This window comes from Emys orbicularis, chromosome 2 (assembly GCF_028017835.1).
Source record: "Emys orbicularis isolate rEmyOrb1 chromosome 2, rEmyOrb1.hap1, whole genome shotgun sequence".
Classification (NCBI taxonomy): domain Eukaryota; kingdom Metazoa; phylum Chordata; order Testudines; family Emydidae; genus Emys; species Emys orbicularis.
In genome coordinates, this window is record NC_088684.1 from 184,678,639 (window position 1) to 184,694,868 (window position 16,230).

Sequence of the window (16,230 nt, forward strand, 5' to 3'; positions counted from 1 at the left end):
ATCCTGTACTCAAGCTATGTGGAGAGGCTCTGGGCACGTGAGAGGCTTCTGCATAAACCATGCAATCCAAAGAGGCTGGTGCTTAGAGGAGAGTTCAGAGGAGCAAAGGCTATAGTGGTCTAAATGCAGAGCCTGAGAGACTGGGGCAAATTTCATACCCCTGCCAAACCCCTGCTTAGCAAACTACACAAAGCCTGAGTACTCAGGCTTTATTCTGTGGGATGGTTGCATCTGATTCATACAGAATTAAATTACAAGGATCAAATCTTTCTTTTTGAGCAATGGTTTAGGACTAGCACTCTGAAAAGGTTACTGGTCCAAAGAACATTTGGTAGAGTCTGCCAACGGGGTCTGAGCCCCAGCAAGTAGCAAGATAGCAGATATTAAAACAAAACAAACAAAAACCCTACCACAATCACATTATTAGCTATTATCATCTTGCTATGCTTCTATCCACAATTTAATTCTGACGTTATTTTAGCAGCCTGTACTTCACAAATTGCTAGAGTTTCCACCACTTGAAAGCTGGAATGCCAAGATTTTAGAGAGTAGTAAGTATTTGTTTCTAGCTCTAATAATTGAGAGAATGGCCGCTAACATTATGTTGGAAATGAAATTACTGAGGGGGAGCATAATGGCAATCACTAACGACATGATTGATGTTTAGTCCCATTATTTTGCAACCTGACTGGGCTTAGGAACAAATGCCTCATGCACTTGAACGGATTGGATTCCCAGATTTACAATGGTATAAATTGTTCATTTCTAACCTTGGTGGCTTGCGAGATACCAGACCATAAAAACATTACAGGTACCTTGATCTAGCAGCAGTGCTTTTTTGGCGTTGGGTCAGGACTGAATATAAGAAGTGTTGCCTCTGAACTAGTGTCATTTTCATGTTCTGTAATTTAATGCACACTTTGGCCATATCCTGGCATGGATTTTGAAGCTGAATTTCTTTAAAATTGATGGTATGATATGGACCCTTGATGTGGCTCCTAATCTTACTTTGTTAGTAGGAATATTAGCAATGTAGTAATATAGTATCTTAGTTACTATTTCATTTAAAGTTCGAGAATTTCTAATTGTTAAAATACTTACAATGAAGTTTGGATCCTTAAATGGCAATGGTTTGATGGCGGCTTCCATTGGCCCGGTATTGGGATCCACAGTCATAAATTTATTTTCATTCATGGTCTCTGCACCTACACTCTGCAGAACAAACACACTCTCATTGCTTATTTGTTAATCTGAATATATTTAAAAGAAAGTGAACAGTTTTCTTTGTGAACAATAACTTTTTAATCCATTTCTTGGGAAGTAAGCCTTTTTTAAACTTTGAAAATGTTACCTGCCATTAGTAGATGTAGCATTAAAGGGGACACTGTCAGGCAAATAAGGACCAATACTTAAAATTTGGTAGCTAAAAAGATTAAAATTGGGAGAAAGGCAGAGGGGACAGGGGTTACCAAAGTCTACTAAATAGAAATGCCATCGGTTTTGTTTTAATGTCACTGAAAACAACCTGAATAAACGGGAAGAGAGCACATAAATGGACAAAAGTACATAATATTTGTTTCAGAATGTTTGGTATTAATAAAGTGTCAATATCAACACAGGAAAGAACTTCAGAACTTACAGTGGGCTTATTCCAGAGGTTCTAAATAAACTTTTCCTCTATTTCTGACGTCAGTGGGAATCATATCCAAGTAAGGACTGAGAAAAAACTAATTAAAGACCTTTGCATCCGTTCAAAAATATATGAGCCTTGCAAAATTCCACATGCCCACTGGATATGAATTTAGTTTTGGGGGAGCAGGGGAAGAAAGGGGATGGGCATGTTTTTTTTTTTTTAAAGTCATGATTATAAGAACAAGGAAATTTGTGTTTAGGCTAGCCACTTTTTGTGATAATTTTACAAGGCTGATACATAGCTTTTTTTTTTTTTTTTTAATCTTGACAGTGCCCTGTTAAGTTTCTATTCAGTCTGTATCACAAGTGACAGAAATATAGCAAATAATAAATACACAAAAATTCCTAGGTGAAATTCTGGCCATATTGAAATCAGTGGGAATTTGCTACTAGCTTTAATGGTCCCAGCATTTCACTCCCTAAATCTTCTTTCTTGAAGACCAAAAGGACTAGGTAAAAAGCTAACAGCACTTATAGAACAGGCTGACAAGTATTTCCATATCTTGCCCATACGCTGATTGTGCTCAGACTATAAAAACTCCTTCCATAGAAGACATACATTGCAAGACATTCCATGTCGATACATGTTCTTTTAGATGGTATGCAAGGCTCATTAGTGTTAGTGAATTACACAAATGCACCTAGAAAATAATATATATATATATATATATATATATATATATATATATATATATATATCAGGCTGTGATCCAGCAAATCTTTATGCATGTAATTACGAAGGGCTTAGTTGCATGCTTAGACAACCACATGCATAAGCAATTACAAGCTTAGGACCTAACTCTGCAAGTGGCACACTTATTTGGGGAAATATATCACTCACTGTCAGTGATGGATTTTTTTTTTTTCTTTCCCTGCTTCTTTTGTGGCATCTCCTTTCCTGGAGGTTTGCAACCATGGTAGCCCATTCTGTACAATGATCTGCTAAGTTCTTTGTGGATGAATAATCCCTTTTATCCACCCAGGATACCACATCATTCGTCCAAGATCTTTTTTTGCCGTATGTTTTTCTGCCATCAACTTGCCCTTCCACTCCCCATAAACACGCATTGCCGGCTGAACCTCTTAAAATATGCCGTGCAAATCAAATAATTCTTTTCTTAAGATTTCTGACTATTGTTTGCTGAGTTCCAATCATGTCCCATACTTTTTTGTTGGTTACTCAGTCAATCCATGATATTTTCAGAATTCTTCTATAACAACATAAATCAAAGGACTGTAATATCTTTATTACTGATTGTTCGAATGTCTATATTTTTCACAGTTGTAATATGACACAGACCCAATGTAAGTTTTTAAGAGTTAGGAACTTACGTCTTTAGTCTATTTAACTAATCAATCAAACAGATTCATGAAAGAAAAATCTGAGCATGTTGAGTAAAAATGCATTCAACAAGTAACACTGAAATTAAATATTCTAATGAAATTAAAAATTCAACATTTATGACATTTTATTTTTCAAAATTACACAAGGTCTCAGTTGATGAACCTGTAGAACTGGAAATATCATTACAATGTCAATTCTACTTCCATTAAAGTCCATGGCCTAAACCCAGTTCTGCCCCCACTAAGGACAGTGCAAGTAGAACCACTAATACAGTGGTTCTCAAAGCCGGTCCGCCGCTTGTTCAGGGAAATCCCTTGGTGGGCCGGGCTGGTTTGTTTACCTGCTGCGTCCACAGGTTAGTCCGATCGCGGCTCCCACTGGCCATGGTTCGCCGCTCCAGGACAATGGGGGCTGCAGGAAGGGCGGCCAGCACATCCCCCGGCCCACGCCGCTTCCCGCAGCTCCCATTGGCCCGGAGCGGCAAACCGCGGCCAGTAGGAGCCCCGATCAGCCGAACCTGCGGACGCGGCAGATAAACAAACCGGCCCGGCCCGCCAGGGGCTTTCCCTGAACAAGCGGCGGACCGGCTTTGAGAACCACTGCACTAATAGACTAGGACTATGTCATTGGAGAGGAATTAATCCAGAAACAGAAGAGAAAAGCACAAGCTTTTATGTGTATTTATGGAGCAGTGAAGAGAATGAGTCCCAGTCCTCTCAGTCCTTAATTGGTAATGCTAGTGAGTTGCTAGGTCTCAATCTCTCTTTCTTACGTTGGCCAAAAACAATGCCATATTCTTACAAGTATTTATACTCTCAGCACATAATTTTAGAAGCTAGTATTTCAGGTTTAAGGAGTAAGCATTACTCTAGAGTTTTTCTTCAGAAAGCTGGGACTGAAGATACAAAATGATTTTTGATGAATAAATAATTAATATCCTGCAACAGCATCTTTTATCTGTCATTTTGTGTCACTGCAAAGTCTTTAACTGAAGGAGTCAGCACTCTTTTAACAAACTCCTGTTTTCTTTCAATTTTGTATGTTTTTGTTAGTGGATTATAGTTAGAGCTGCATAAATAATTGATGTTTCAGTTTGCTGGCATATCTGAAAAATCTCAAAAAAACTGTTTTAGGTCAAGTGAAACGCTTTCAATTTTGAGCATTTAACTATGTTTAAAAATAAAATCAAAGGAAACTGAAACAAAGTCATTTTGAATAATATAATCTAAACATAATAAGCACTGGTCCAATATTTAAAGTCAAAGCAATTAAAAATATTCAGAGGACATCAGATGGAGGAAAGAGGGTATTATTACAAACATAAGCCCTGATTCTGCAACCAGATCTGGGCAGAGCCCCATTGGATTCAGTGGGGCTCTCTACATGAACACAGGAGTTCACCTGCTTGACTTCAATTGCAGAATCAGGGAATTGGGCCTAATATTACAAACACTATTGGGTCTAGTGGTTGACATAAATGGGATTTTCACTCACAGTTGCAAATACTACACCCAGCACGTTTGCAGGATCAAACCCTTAAGAAATTACAGGTTTTTAGTATCAGACTAACTAATGCTACAGCAAGCTAGACTGAGAATGATGATCAAAACCTAAAGTCCCGGTAACTGTGAGATAAAAACATGCTTGCAAGACATGACAATCTCATACAATGAACAGTCATCATTGCTTGTATTAAAACTTTAACTTACAGCAGTACTGGGATGGAAGAGGGGTATTTAATGTAATGTTCTTGTCTTTCTGGAAGAATGTAAAGGAGTTTCATTGAAATACCGTTTCCAGAATAGGTTACATTCTTAGAAAAATTGTCTACGCTACTATCACCTGAATTCCTCTAACTAGAAAGCCTTTCAGCTCCCTTTTCAGTATAAATTCTGACTTAAAATCCTCAGCATTTTAACTACGAAGTCAAATATTTTCAACAATTCTAAAAATTGTTTCAAAATGTGCTTCAAAATGTCAGTGATTTAAATCACAAACATCACTTATTGTTTCAGACTATTTTTTTAAGTTTCAAGAGGCGAAATAAACATTCAAATTAATTTTAACTAATATGATCCTGTTTTTCTATTATAATACCTATGCAACTTGATATTGAATAAGATAATGATAAACAAGAACAAACCACTGCTAAGAACCTGAAAAACCTCAAAGGATAATTAGTGCTCAGTAAAGGTATCCTCTCCCATTCTAACATTTGTGAAACAAGTCTCTCAGTGGTGTAGCTCTGTTTGGATTTAGAGTTTGGGGCAGTAAAGAAATTAATTGCTCACTTTCTAATGTTAGTAAAACCAGAATTAAGAGTGGGCTTGGTTCTCATAAAGCTCCTTTCAGTCTGTTTCATTAGATGTCCAGGTTTTCCATCAGCACAATGAGGAAGTGTATATCTCAAAGAGAGAGATCCTGCTCAATGTGTGCTGCTAACCCTATATCACCCAGTGGCTAAATTCACACCTTCTCCCCAGTTTACTTCACTATTCACCCAGCATTTGGACTATAATAACCTAAAAATAGCAAGTACTTTGTCATAAATATAATAAAAAATAATATTGTAATAGGCTGACAGTGTTTGCCTGAAACAACCTAACATTAGCAGATGTTGATCCTGCTGGGAAAGGATTAGGTAGGTTTTTCTGACTTGGGCCCCAGTTCAGCAGAGCATTTAAGCACATGCTTAAATCCATCCTTATTTGGTGGGACTTAATTATGGTTTGAGTGCTTTGATGAATAGGGATGGACTGCTGCCCAGTGAGGAAGGTGAATAACTACCCCTCTTGGATAAAGGAGAGGTAAGAGTCTGGACGAAGAGGGCCTCTGGCATAGGCAGAGCACTCCCAACAAATGGGCCACAGAAGCAGACAAGTCTGGGGAGCAGATCTGAGCTGAGTTTTGCTACCTTAATGTTGGTTTCTTTGTTAATAAAGCCAAACCCCAGGAATGAGTCTAGTTTGGACTCTAGATAACATCTGGATTGTACTGGTAGAGCAGGCTGGGAAAGCTGCCTACTGGCACATTAGTTTCAGTCCTAGGTTTTGATAGATTTATTCATTTTCTACATATTTTGTTCCAGATTCCCTGCCTCTGATGTATTATATTTCACATCTCATCCCCAAAGATTTCTTCATCCATCTGGTTTAATTTTGGGAGAGGACAGCAGAAACTTGTAGAACATGGAAGCACAACTCTTTGTTTTGGCTGTTTTGAGGTGGAATCAGCAATGTGGGTTGGGGGGGGGGGGAGGACTGAGTTCCAAGTCTAATTAGTTTGCTGTGAAATTGCTTGTCTGCATTTTAAGTATTTCTTCAGTGAAACTACATAATTCTCTAACTTTTAAAAAGGGGATGAAAATTCCATATTGGAATAACTGATTTATGCTGACAATGTCATTTCCCAACCCATTTGGACTACATTTAGTTTGTGTTTTATAATTTGGTTTCAACATTATTGTAGTATTTTGTGAAATAAATATTTAAAGGTGTTTTTTGTTTTTGTTTTTTTACAGCAACAGCTATCACACCCATTCAATGCTGGCATCCTACTGCTAACACAAGGAAATTGGTGATAGGGATTGGAAAGAAACTGCATGTATACACTATTGTAGGTAATTTATCTGATCTTATGCCCCCTTCTGCTGGCTGTTCCAAACAGTACCTCAAAAACTGCAATTCCAAATGGGAGTACTTGAGGATAAAAATTCCAAATCAAATCAAAGTTTTGTTTGTGAAACTTTGACCTAATATTAAACTCTATAAGAAGAAAGAAAGAGATGGGAACTGTTTATGAAGAAAAAAAATACTATAAACATTATTTTTAGCCAATTTTTACCATAGATCTTATGTTGAGTACTTCAGTTATAAATAAAAATCTTCTATATAGTATTTTTGTTTTCATAATAGTTCTTATTGTGTAATACTTTGAGTATTATGATTTTGCCTCATGTAGACAACCAGCATGAACAGTAAAGGAGCTTTGATGCTGGATCAGGCCCTAGAAAGCAATGGCAAAATTGCCACAGACTTCAGTGAGCTCATGATTGGGCCTGCAGAGGGCAGACTTGTCTCTGACCTCTGTATAATGAAGGGTTGATAATCTGTCTTTGGTTATTACTGTATGCGGTATAGCTGTAGCCGTGTCAGTCCCAGGATATTAGAGAGACAAGGCGGATGAGGTAATATTTTTTATTGGACCAACTTCTGTTGGCAAGAGAGATAAGCCACCCTATGGCTCAAAAGCTTGTCTCTCTCATCAACAGAAGCTGGTCCAATAAAAGATATTATCTCACCCACCTTGTCTCTTTGGTTATTACAGTAGTTTTTAGATAGCTGACTCCAATACTTCTCTTTCAATCAGGAAATTCTGCACTGGAATTCTGAAGTTCATTGATTTTGTTTTCAGCAATTCTTGACTCGATATTGTCCACTTCCTGTGAGCCATTTGATTACACTGGTCAACAATTTTTGAGAAGTCGTCTGCTACAGAGATAAAATGTGCTATTTATTATGTATTTTGATGTGCTGAATTCAAATATGACAATTAAAACAACTGATTGGCTACTGTTTCTAAGATATTTAAGTTTTTACATTTTATGTCTATGTATATTGTATAGATAGTAGAGTTTTAATCATAAATTGTAAACCTAGGTCTTTTCATGTGTTTATGGTTGCTTTACATGATAATATTTCACCTGTCCTGTTTATGTAACACTTTAAAAATCAGCAAAAGGGTTATATAAATAAAATTTATTATGAAACAAAAGGCAAAAAACTATTATATACATAGTTTAGTCCTATTCAGTGTCTACTCGGCGCTTCTTGGCTTGTCTCTTGTATTCATTAAATGGAGCATCTCTTGTCACTGTCCAGCAATAGTCTGCAAGCATTGATGGGCTCCATTTGCCCTGATAGCGTTTCTCCATTGTTGCAATGTCCTGGTGAAATCGCTCGCCGCTCACCGCTCCGCAGTTCGGTGGAAAAAAATCTAGATGAGAGTGCAAAAAATGTATCTCTAGTGACCTGTTGCAACCAAGGCTTTTCTATGCCTTGAGGAGGTTTTCCACCAACAACCTGTAGTTGTCTGCCTTCTTGTTTCTGAGAAAATTTATTGCCACTAACTGGAAGGCTTTCCATTCCGTCTTTTCCTTGCTACGCAGCGCATGGTCAAATGCATCATCTCGAAGAAGTTCACGAATCTGAGGACCAACAAAGACACCTTCCTTTATCTTAGCTTCACTTAACCTTGGAAATTTTCCACGGAGGTACTTGAAAGCTGCTTGTGTTTTGTCAATGACCTTGACAAAGTTCTTCATCAGACCCAGCTTGATGTGTAAGGGTGGTAACAAAATCTTCCTTGATTCAACAAGTGGTGGATGCTGAATACTTTTCCTCCCAGGCTCCAATGACTGTCGGAGTGGCCAATCTTTCTTGATGTAGTGGGAATCTCTTGCACGACTATCCCATTGGCAGAGAAAACAGCAGTTCTTTGTGTATCCAGTCTGCAGACCAAGCAAGAGAGCAACAACCTTCAAATCGCCACAAAGCTGCCACTGATGTTGGTCATAGTTTATGCACCTCAAAAGTTGTTTCATGTTGTCATAGGTTTCCTTCATATGGACTGCATGACCAACTGGAATTGATGGCAAAACATTGCCATTCTGCAGTAAAACAGCTTTAAGACTCGTCTTCGATGAATCAATGAACAGTCTCCACTCATCTGGATCGTGAACGATGTTGAGGGCTGCCATCACACCATCGATGTTGTTGCAGGCTACAAGATCACCTTCCATGAAGAAGAATGGGACAAGATCCTTTTGACGGTCACGGAACATGGAAACCCTAACATCACCTGCCAGGAGATTCCACTGCTGTAGTCTGGAGCCCAACAGCTCTGCCTTACTCTTGGGTAGTTCCAAATCCCTGACAAGGTCATTCAGTTCACCTTGTGTTATGAGGTGTGGTTCAGAGGAGGAGGATGGGAGAAAATGTGGATCCTGTGACATTGATGGTTCAGGACCAGAAGTTTCATCCTCTTCCTCTTCCTCGTCTGACTCAAGTGAGAATGATTCTGGTGCATCAGGAACCGGCAGTCCTTCTCCGTGGGGTACTGGGCGTATAGCTGATGGAATGTTTGGATAATGCACAGTCCACTTTTTCTTCTTTGACACACCTTTCCCAACTGGAGACACCATGCAGAAGTAACAATTGCTGGTATGATCTGTTGGCTCTCTCCAAATCATTGGCACTGCAAAAGGCATAGATTTCCTTTTCCTGTTCAACCACTGGCGAAGATTCGTTGCACAAGTGTTGCAGCATATGTGTGGGGCCCACCTCTCGTCCTGATCTCCAATTTTGCAGCCAAAATAAAGGTGATAGGCTTCCTTAACCATAGTGGTTATACTGCGCTTTTGTGATGCAAAAGTCACTTCACCACAAACATAGCAGAAGTTATCCGCACTGTTCACACAAGTACGAGGCATCTCTGCTCACTTTGGCTAAACCGAAATGTGTCCCTTTGCAAAATCAAACACTGACAAATAAGAGAGCACGACACTGTATGATTTCTAGAGCTGATATAGGGCAATTTGTTCAGCAGAGTGATGTAAGCTTCGTTATGATTGCATCATCCATGACTTCTAGGAATAACATGATGCAATTCATATCATGTATGACGCAATACCAGCTTCAGATTGCATCATTCATTGTTTTGCCTAAAAAGCAAGTACTGTCCAAACCCAGTCATAGGTTTATTCATAGATCCAGTCAACGATGTATTTTAGTCATTTCTGGTTTAAATTGAGATCCCTTCCCTTTATAACTCACTTATCCTCCGCCATTCCCAAGTCAAGGGTCGTATATACTGACCCAATAGCATATCTTGAAAACTAGAGCCAATCAACAATTTTAAGCATCATTTTCGTTCTCAGTGACCCAGAATTAGTAAAGTTTGACTACATTTATTTCAGAAGCATTTTGGCTGTAGAGCAGTGTTATCTATAGCATCTTTGGAGTATAGGTTACACTTCAAAGCTGTGATACTCAACTTGTCACATTCTTTACAGGATTGCATAACATCCTGTGACATCCTGATTACAATATAACGATAATAGTAACTGGCCAGGGAGCAACATGGTAATTAAAAACTGAGGGATGGGTTAAATCTGTATTTTCACTGGTAGCAAATTAAGGTAACTGAAAAATGCACATTGAAATACACCACCAAAGAATGTCACTGGGTGGTAGCAACAACGATTGCAGCGGACTTCTCAAAACAGGGAATAGACTTTGAATGTCAGATATTTCCCTGAATACCAACTAATACTAATCATACTGTAACATTTATTAAGCTGTTTTAATATATTAGCTCTCACTTTATAACAAGCTTGCTACAGATTTTTTTGCTTTCTGAATATTTAATTCCTTTAACTCTGAGTGGTGAAGTGACTTCAGATACTGAAAAGTTGAGCACCAATACTCCAAAAGAGGAAAATTAGCACTATATGTCACTGGAGATGATGTGGAGGCGAGTTTGTCACAATTAGATGGGCTTTATTCTTAGATAAAATGATAGCTTTGCAATGTTGGTGGTAGGAAAATTTAGAATAGTTGATTCCACAAAACAAATGCACTGAAGTCTCAGTAACAGCATCAGGATGGGATAGAAGCACTCCCTCCTGAGAGTCAAGATTAACACCAGCTATTCATTTTTGTGACAGAAAAGGGGATAACTCTAAAGATTTATTCAGTAGCATGGGGTCCTGGTCCATTACTAGGGCTCTTAGGTACTACAGTAATACAAATAAATAATAATGCACAGACAAAACAAGTCTTCCCCAGCTGGTTGAATGTTACTGGTTCTTGGGTTCAGCAGAAAAGATTTCTCCTTCCTCCCTATTGGAAAAGGAAACCTGATGCAATTCCCCCAACCTTTTCTTTTTCAGACTTCTGGCATACATTGGCTTTTTAAGAGCACTCTCCTTTCAAGAGGATCAAAGGATTTCATGTGCTTATTTTGGGTGAGGAAAAGAACTGAGAACCAGAGATCTCTGCTTGAGACTGTTAACATACCAGGAGAAAATACTGCATTTATACAGCAAGTTTTGTTCTGAAGGATACTGAAGAACATTATATACACCTCTACCCTGATATAATGCTGTCCTCGGGAGCCAAAAAATCTTATTGCATTATAGGTGAAACCGCGTTATATCAAACTTGCTTTAATCCGCCGGAGTGCGCAGCCCCGCCCCCCCGGAGCGCTGCTTTACCGCGTTATATCCGAATTCGTGTTATATCGGGTCGCGGTATATCGGGGTAGAAGTGTACTAAATTAATAAAGAACCTCATAAGTGTAGCCACCTCTGAAGTAGAGGGCAGCAGTGGGTACTAAGTACATGGCAGTGGGTAGAGGCTGGCAATGGGTACTAAGTACATGGCCGAACAATATTCTTATAAACTGCAACCAGCCAGTAGTATGGGCAATATGCTCATGCATACAGTATAAATTAGGAGTAAATCCATTTAAGTTAATGGTGTTTCACTGTTGCCACCTCAACGTAAATAAGATGCAAAAATAACAGGAGTACTTGTGGCACCTTAGAGACTAACAAATTTATTAGAGCATAAGCTTTCGTGGGCTACAACCCACTTCTTCGGATGCATATGCATATGCATCCGAAGAAGTGGGTTGTAGCCCACGAAAGCTTATGCTCTAATAAATTTGTTAGTCTCTAAGGTGCCACAAGTACTCCTGTTATTTTTGCGGATACAGACTAACACGGCTGCTACTCTGAAACCTGTAAATAAGATGGAGAATCAGGGCTCACACTGCCTGATCATACTCCCATTGATTGACATTAAAGGCAAAAATTTCATTGGGAGTAGAACTGTGCCCCAAAAACTCACAACAAAAAATAATACTCTTGCTTAATTACAAGCTATTTTCTTCAAATACAGCCGATGCACTAGTTAGAAAGAAAAGATGAAGGGTTAGTAACAAGGAGACAAATCCGATTAGTTTTCTTTTCTAAGTGACCTATAACTGAAAAGCAGTTTGACCAATTTCCTCCAGACTTTCTATAAACAATCTCCTTTGCCTTCAGAGAAATATGGCAATATTCAAGCCAAACCATTTTTCCAAGCCAAAGTTACTGGGAGGCTAAAATAGGCTTTATATTGGAAGCTGACCGCTGCCTTAGCTATGGAGAGGTAATTGTCCCTCCCACTTCCCCCCTTAGACTCTTATTGGAATACTATAGTTATTGAAGTGGATGCTTCATTTATGGAGGAAAAAAGCTTAACATATCTTTCATTGCTGATGCCTGAATATATTAAATTGCAATATAAATAAAGTGAAAAAAGGTTACACACTGTAGAGAAAACGATCTGTACCGTATTCCTTCAAACTTTTCTGTTTTGAAATGGCTTGAAACATTTCATATTCCATCTGCCTGAGAAAGACTGACTAAAATTTTACTCATCCACTAAAAGATTGAACTGTCACAAAGTGATGGATAGCTTTTCTATGTTCTCTGTAGAGCATCTGAACACCATAGACTCCAAGTGCTCTTGATTAAAGGGCAACATACTCATTTAGTGTCCCATCACTGACTGAGCTTCAAATCACTAACATTCACCTACACTTGTGCTTTAAGTCACAAAATACTTGACCAACATGTATAAAATACTAATTACTTTAGTCACTTAGATGGAGGTATAAAATGCCCTAAAGCAAAGCTCTATTAAACTGCATAAGGGTATGAATTTAAAATTAAAAATGCAGCCAAAGAGAGAATAAGATTTTAATTACATTTCTAGTCCTCAATCTCTCAAAACCTAAAGGAAAAAGAGCCATAAATTTCATGACACAAGAAATCCTTTTTCACTGGTACAGCTTATTTAAAAAACAAAACAAAACAAACAAACAAACCCCTTGAATTTACTTTTTTTTTTTTTTTAAATTATTAAACTTTCAAACACAGAAACAGACTGACATGCTTTAATAAAAGCTTTGGTTTCTTCTCAATAGATTTCAGATGTCAAATGTATTTTTCCATTTAAAAACGTTCAAGCACTATGCTGAACAAAGTTCTTATAACTTACAGATATTTTAAGAAAACACCATTTTCTAGGAGGGAAAAGCCTCAATAAAATGTAATTGGGAAGCAACTGTGGATAGCTTCCCACAATCCCAGGAAAGCTTGATTCAATTTGCATTTGCCACAAACCTCCCTTCAGCTTAAATGACTGCAAAAGATCTCTCACTTTTAGATTTCATTTGGTGGGTTGGGACTATTTCTTGTTTATAACATTTGACAGTTTTCTTTATTACGAAAATTGTAACTCAGAGGCAAATGCAGGAGCTGAATAGCATACTAAAGAAGCTCTACAGTTAAAAAACTTGGGACATGTAGAAGAAAAAAGTAAAGTATATGTTACGACATACATTACCAGGAGTAAGACTGAGCCCAGTAGACAGAATAGTTAGGGTTCTTTGAAGAAAATATAATTTCTCCTGAATTGTTACATTCAAAAAATAAAAGCATAAGGAGTTATCTTAGTGATTAAAAATTATTCAATTAATAAATTAGGACTAAATATATCTGACTGTATGTTTCTGTGAACAAAAAACAAATTTCACTGTTCTAGTCTAATCAAGGACTTAGAGGCTAAATTCCATAATAAAACTGTTTAAATCTATCATTTTACATACTGCAGTTCTTTTAAGGAAACAAGGTACAGGAAGAAAAGGAGGATCACAAATTGTTGATGTGCCCTCAATGTCATAACATTTCTCAGAGGGGATATCAAATAATGGATTGCAACCAAGAAAAGAGAAGAGAGAGAACACTAACTCTAATATCATAGTCCATCTGCCCACTAAAAAGCTTTATGTAAGATAGCAGTAGAGAGAGATAAGGAAAGAGAAAGCAGAAGAGTATTGATTATTAGGACTGGGTAGAAAACAAAAAAAATCAATGTCATGAAAATCTGAGGTTTTGACATTGGTTAGTTCCAATGCAGAATGAAAATGAGACCTGTTGAAATTTTTCATCAAGAGAGCGAGCCACCTCAAAGTAGCTAATAGCCATGGGACTAGGGCACTTACCTGGAATGTGGGAGTCCCTGCTCCAAATTAGGTAGAGAGCCCTAATCAACTAACTATTTGGATATTCTCAGATGGTGCTCATTCTCTCTCTCTCTCTCTCTCTCTCTCCCCCCCCCCCCCCCCCCCCAGCTTTCCTCCTGGACCCAAGAAACCTTCCCAACAGATGTTTGGTCAAAACCGAGATTCTTTCCCCAAAACATCTGTTTCAACTAAATCATATTTTTTGATAGAAAAAGAGTTAATTTTTTTCAACCAGTTCTCTTGATTATACCCTTCCTGAAATCAGCAACCAATTAGTCTCCAGTAGTAACTGCTATATACGTCTTACCAAATTCCTATGAGAGCACATGGACCTTGAGCTAGTGTCCAAACTTAACCTCTTCCATGATTTTAGCTTACCTAGTAATTCAATTACAATAAAATAACATGACCCACAGGCCCTTTCCTACCTTACCTGTTTTTTAGGCTTTCCTTCTGTCCTAGCTCCCTTTTCACTCTAGCAAGACACACACTCCCACCCCTTTCCCGTCCTGTTGGGAGCTAACTGTACCCCCTGCCAGCATGACTCAGTGGAGTTTTAGCATTATATCCTAGGGCATAGGTGGGCAAACTATGGCCCGCGGGATCCTCCTGCCCCAGGAGGCTCGCCCCCAGCCCCGCCCCTGCGGTTCCCCCTCCCCCGCTAGTGCAATGCTCTGGGTGGCGGGGCTGCGAGCTCCTGGGGCAGCGCAGCTGCAGAGCCTGGCCTGACCTGTGCTCTGCGCTGCGCTGTGGCGTGGCCGGCTCCAGCCAGGCGGCATGACTGTAGCGCCGCCAGCCACCGGTGCTCCAGGCAGCGCGGTAAGGGGGCAGGGAGCAGGGCGGGGTTGGATAAAGGGCAGGGTAGTTTGGGGTGGTGGTCAGGGGTGTGGATAGGGGTCAGGGTGGTCAGAGGGCAGGGAACAGGGGGGTTGAATGGGGACAGGGGTCCCGGGGGGGGGGCAGTCAGGAATGAGAGGGGGGTTGGATGGGGCGGCAGGGGTTCTGGGGGTGGTCAGGGGACAGGGAACAGGGGGGTTCGATGGGGCAGGTGTCCCGGGGCATCTGTCGGGGGCAAGAAGCAGGAGGGGTCAGATAGGGGGCGGGGCCGGGCCACGCCTGGCTGTTTGGGGAGGCACAACCTCCGCTAACTGGCCCTCCATACAATTTTGGAAACCTGATGTGGCCCTCAGGCCAAAAAGTTTACCCGCCCCTGTCCTAGGGTAATTTTGTGTACGTCTACATTGCAAAAAAGCCCACAAACAAACAAAAAAACCCAAACGGCAATGAGTCTCTGAGCCTGGATCAACTGACATGGGCTTGTGCTATGAGGCTAAAAATATCAGTGTAGATGTTCCCGCTCAGGCTGGAGTCCAGATTCTGAAACCCAGTGAGGGGGGTGGCTCTAGCCCAACCTATTTTTAGCCCTGTAGCTTGGGCCTGAGTCAGTTGATCTGGGCTCTGAGACTCAATACTGCGGTGGATTTTTTGCAGTTTAAACGTACCCTAAGCAGTAGATTCCATCATTCCTGCACAGGAACAAACTCTGCAACACCCATAAGATGCCCAAAACATTCTCCACCATCCCCACCACCCCAAAATCAATTGTGACATATGAAGCATTTCATTCTTAAAGCAATTTACAGAAAAACAAAAAAAACAGTGCTGCCCTTGAGTTCCACATCATATACTAATTCTTCTGACTGATAAGTAACACAAGCTTCAAAAGAGCTTGCCAAAGGTGCACCACATCAGGGATGAATAACCCCACCAGATACCCAAAAGATACTTGTAAGAGGACAATAAAAGGAACTACACATCCATTTTTATATTTTCTAATCTTAGGGCTAGAGATTATGTAAAGAAAGCTCGTGTTACTGGGAGGGAGAGACTTTTTGTACATTCACCAAATATTGTAACCTCCCCTCCCTCAGTAGGCCTTAATCCGGGCTTCTCTTCTCCGAGTAGCATGGAGACTGTACTCAGCAAACCTGTGGGTGCAATACCTTCAGGAGACCTAAATTTTCCAGGATAATGAGTAAGTTGCTAAGTGAACAGAA

General features: G+C 39.6%; 1 protein-coding gene across 1 annotated transcript in view; it reads right to left on the minus strand.

Annotated features, from left to right (window-relative positions):
- INO80C (INO80 complex subunit C) overlaps positions 1 to 16,230 on the minus strand; it is a 49,141-nt gene that overhangs the window by 17,768 nt on the left and 15,143 nt on the right. The window contains exon 2 of the mRNA XM_065399970.1: positions 1,102 to 1,230. Within this exon, the coding sequence (XP_065256042.1) occupies positions 1,102 to 1,230 (129 nt within the window). The remainder of the gene's footprint in view (positions 1 to 1,101; positions 1,231 to 16,230) is intronic.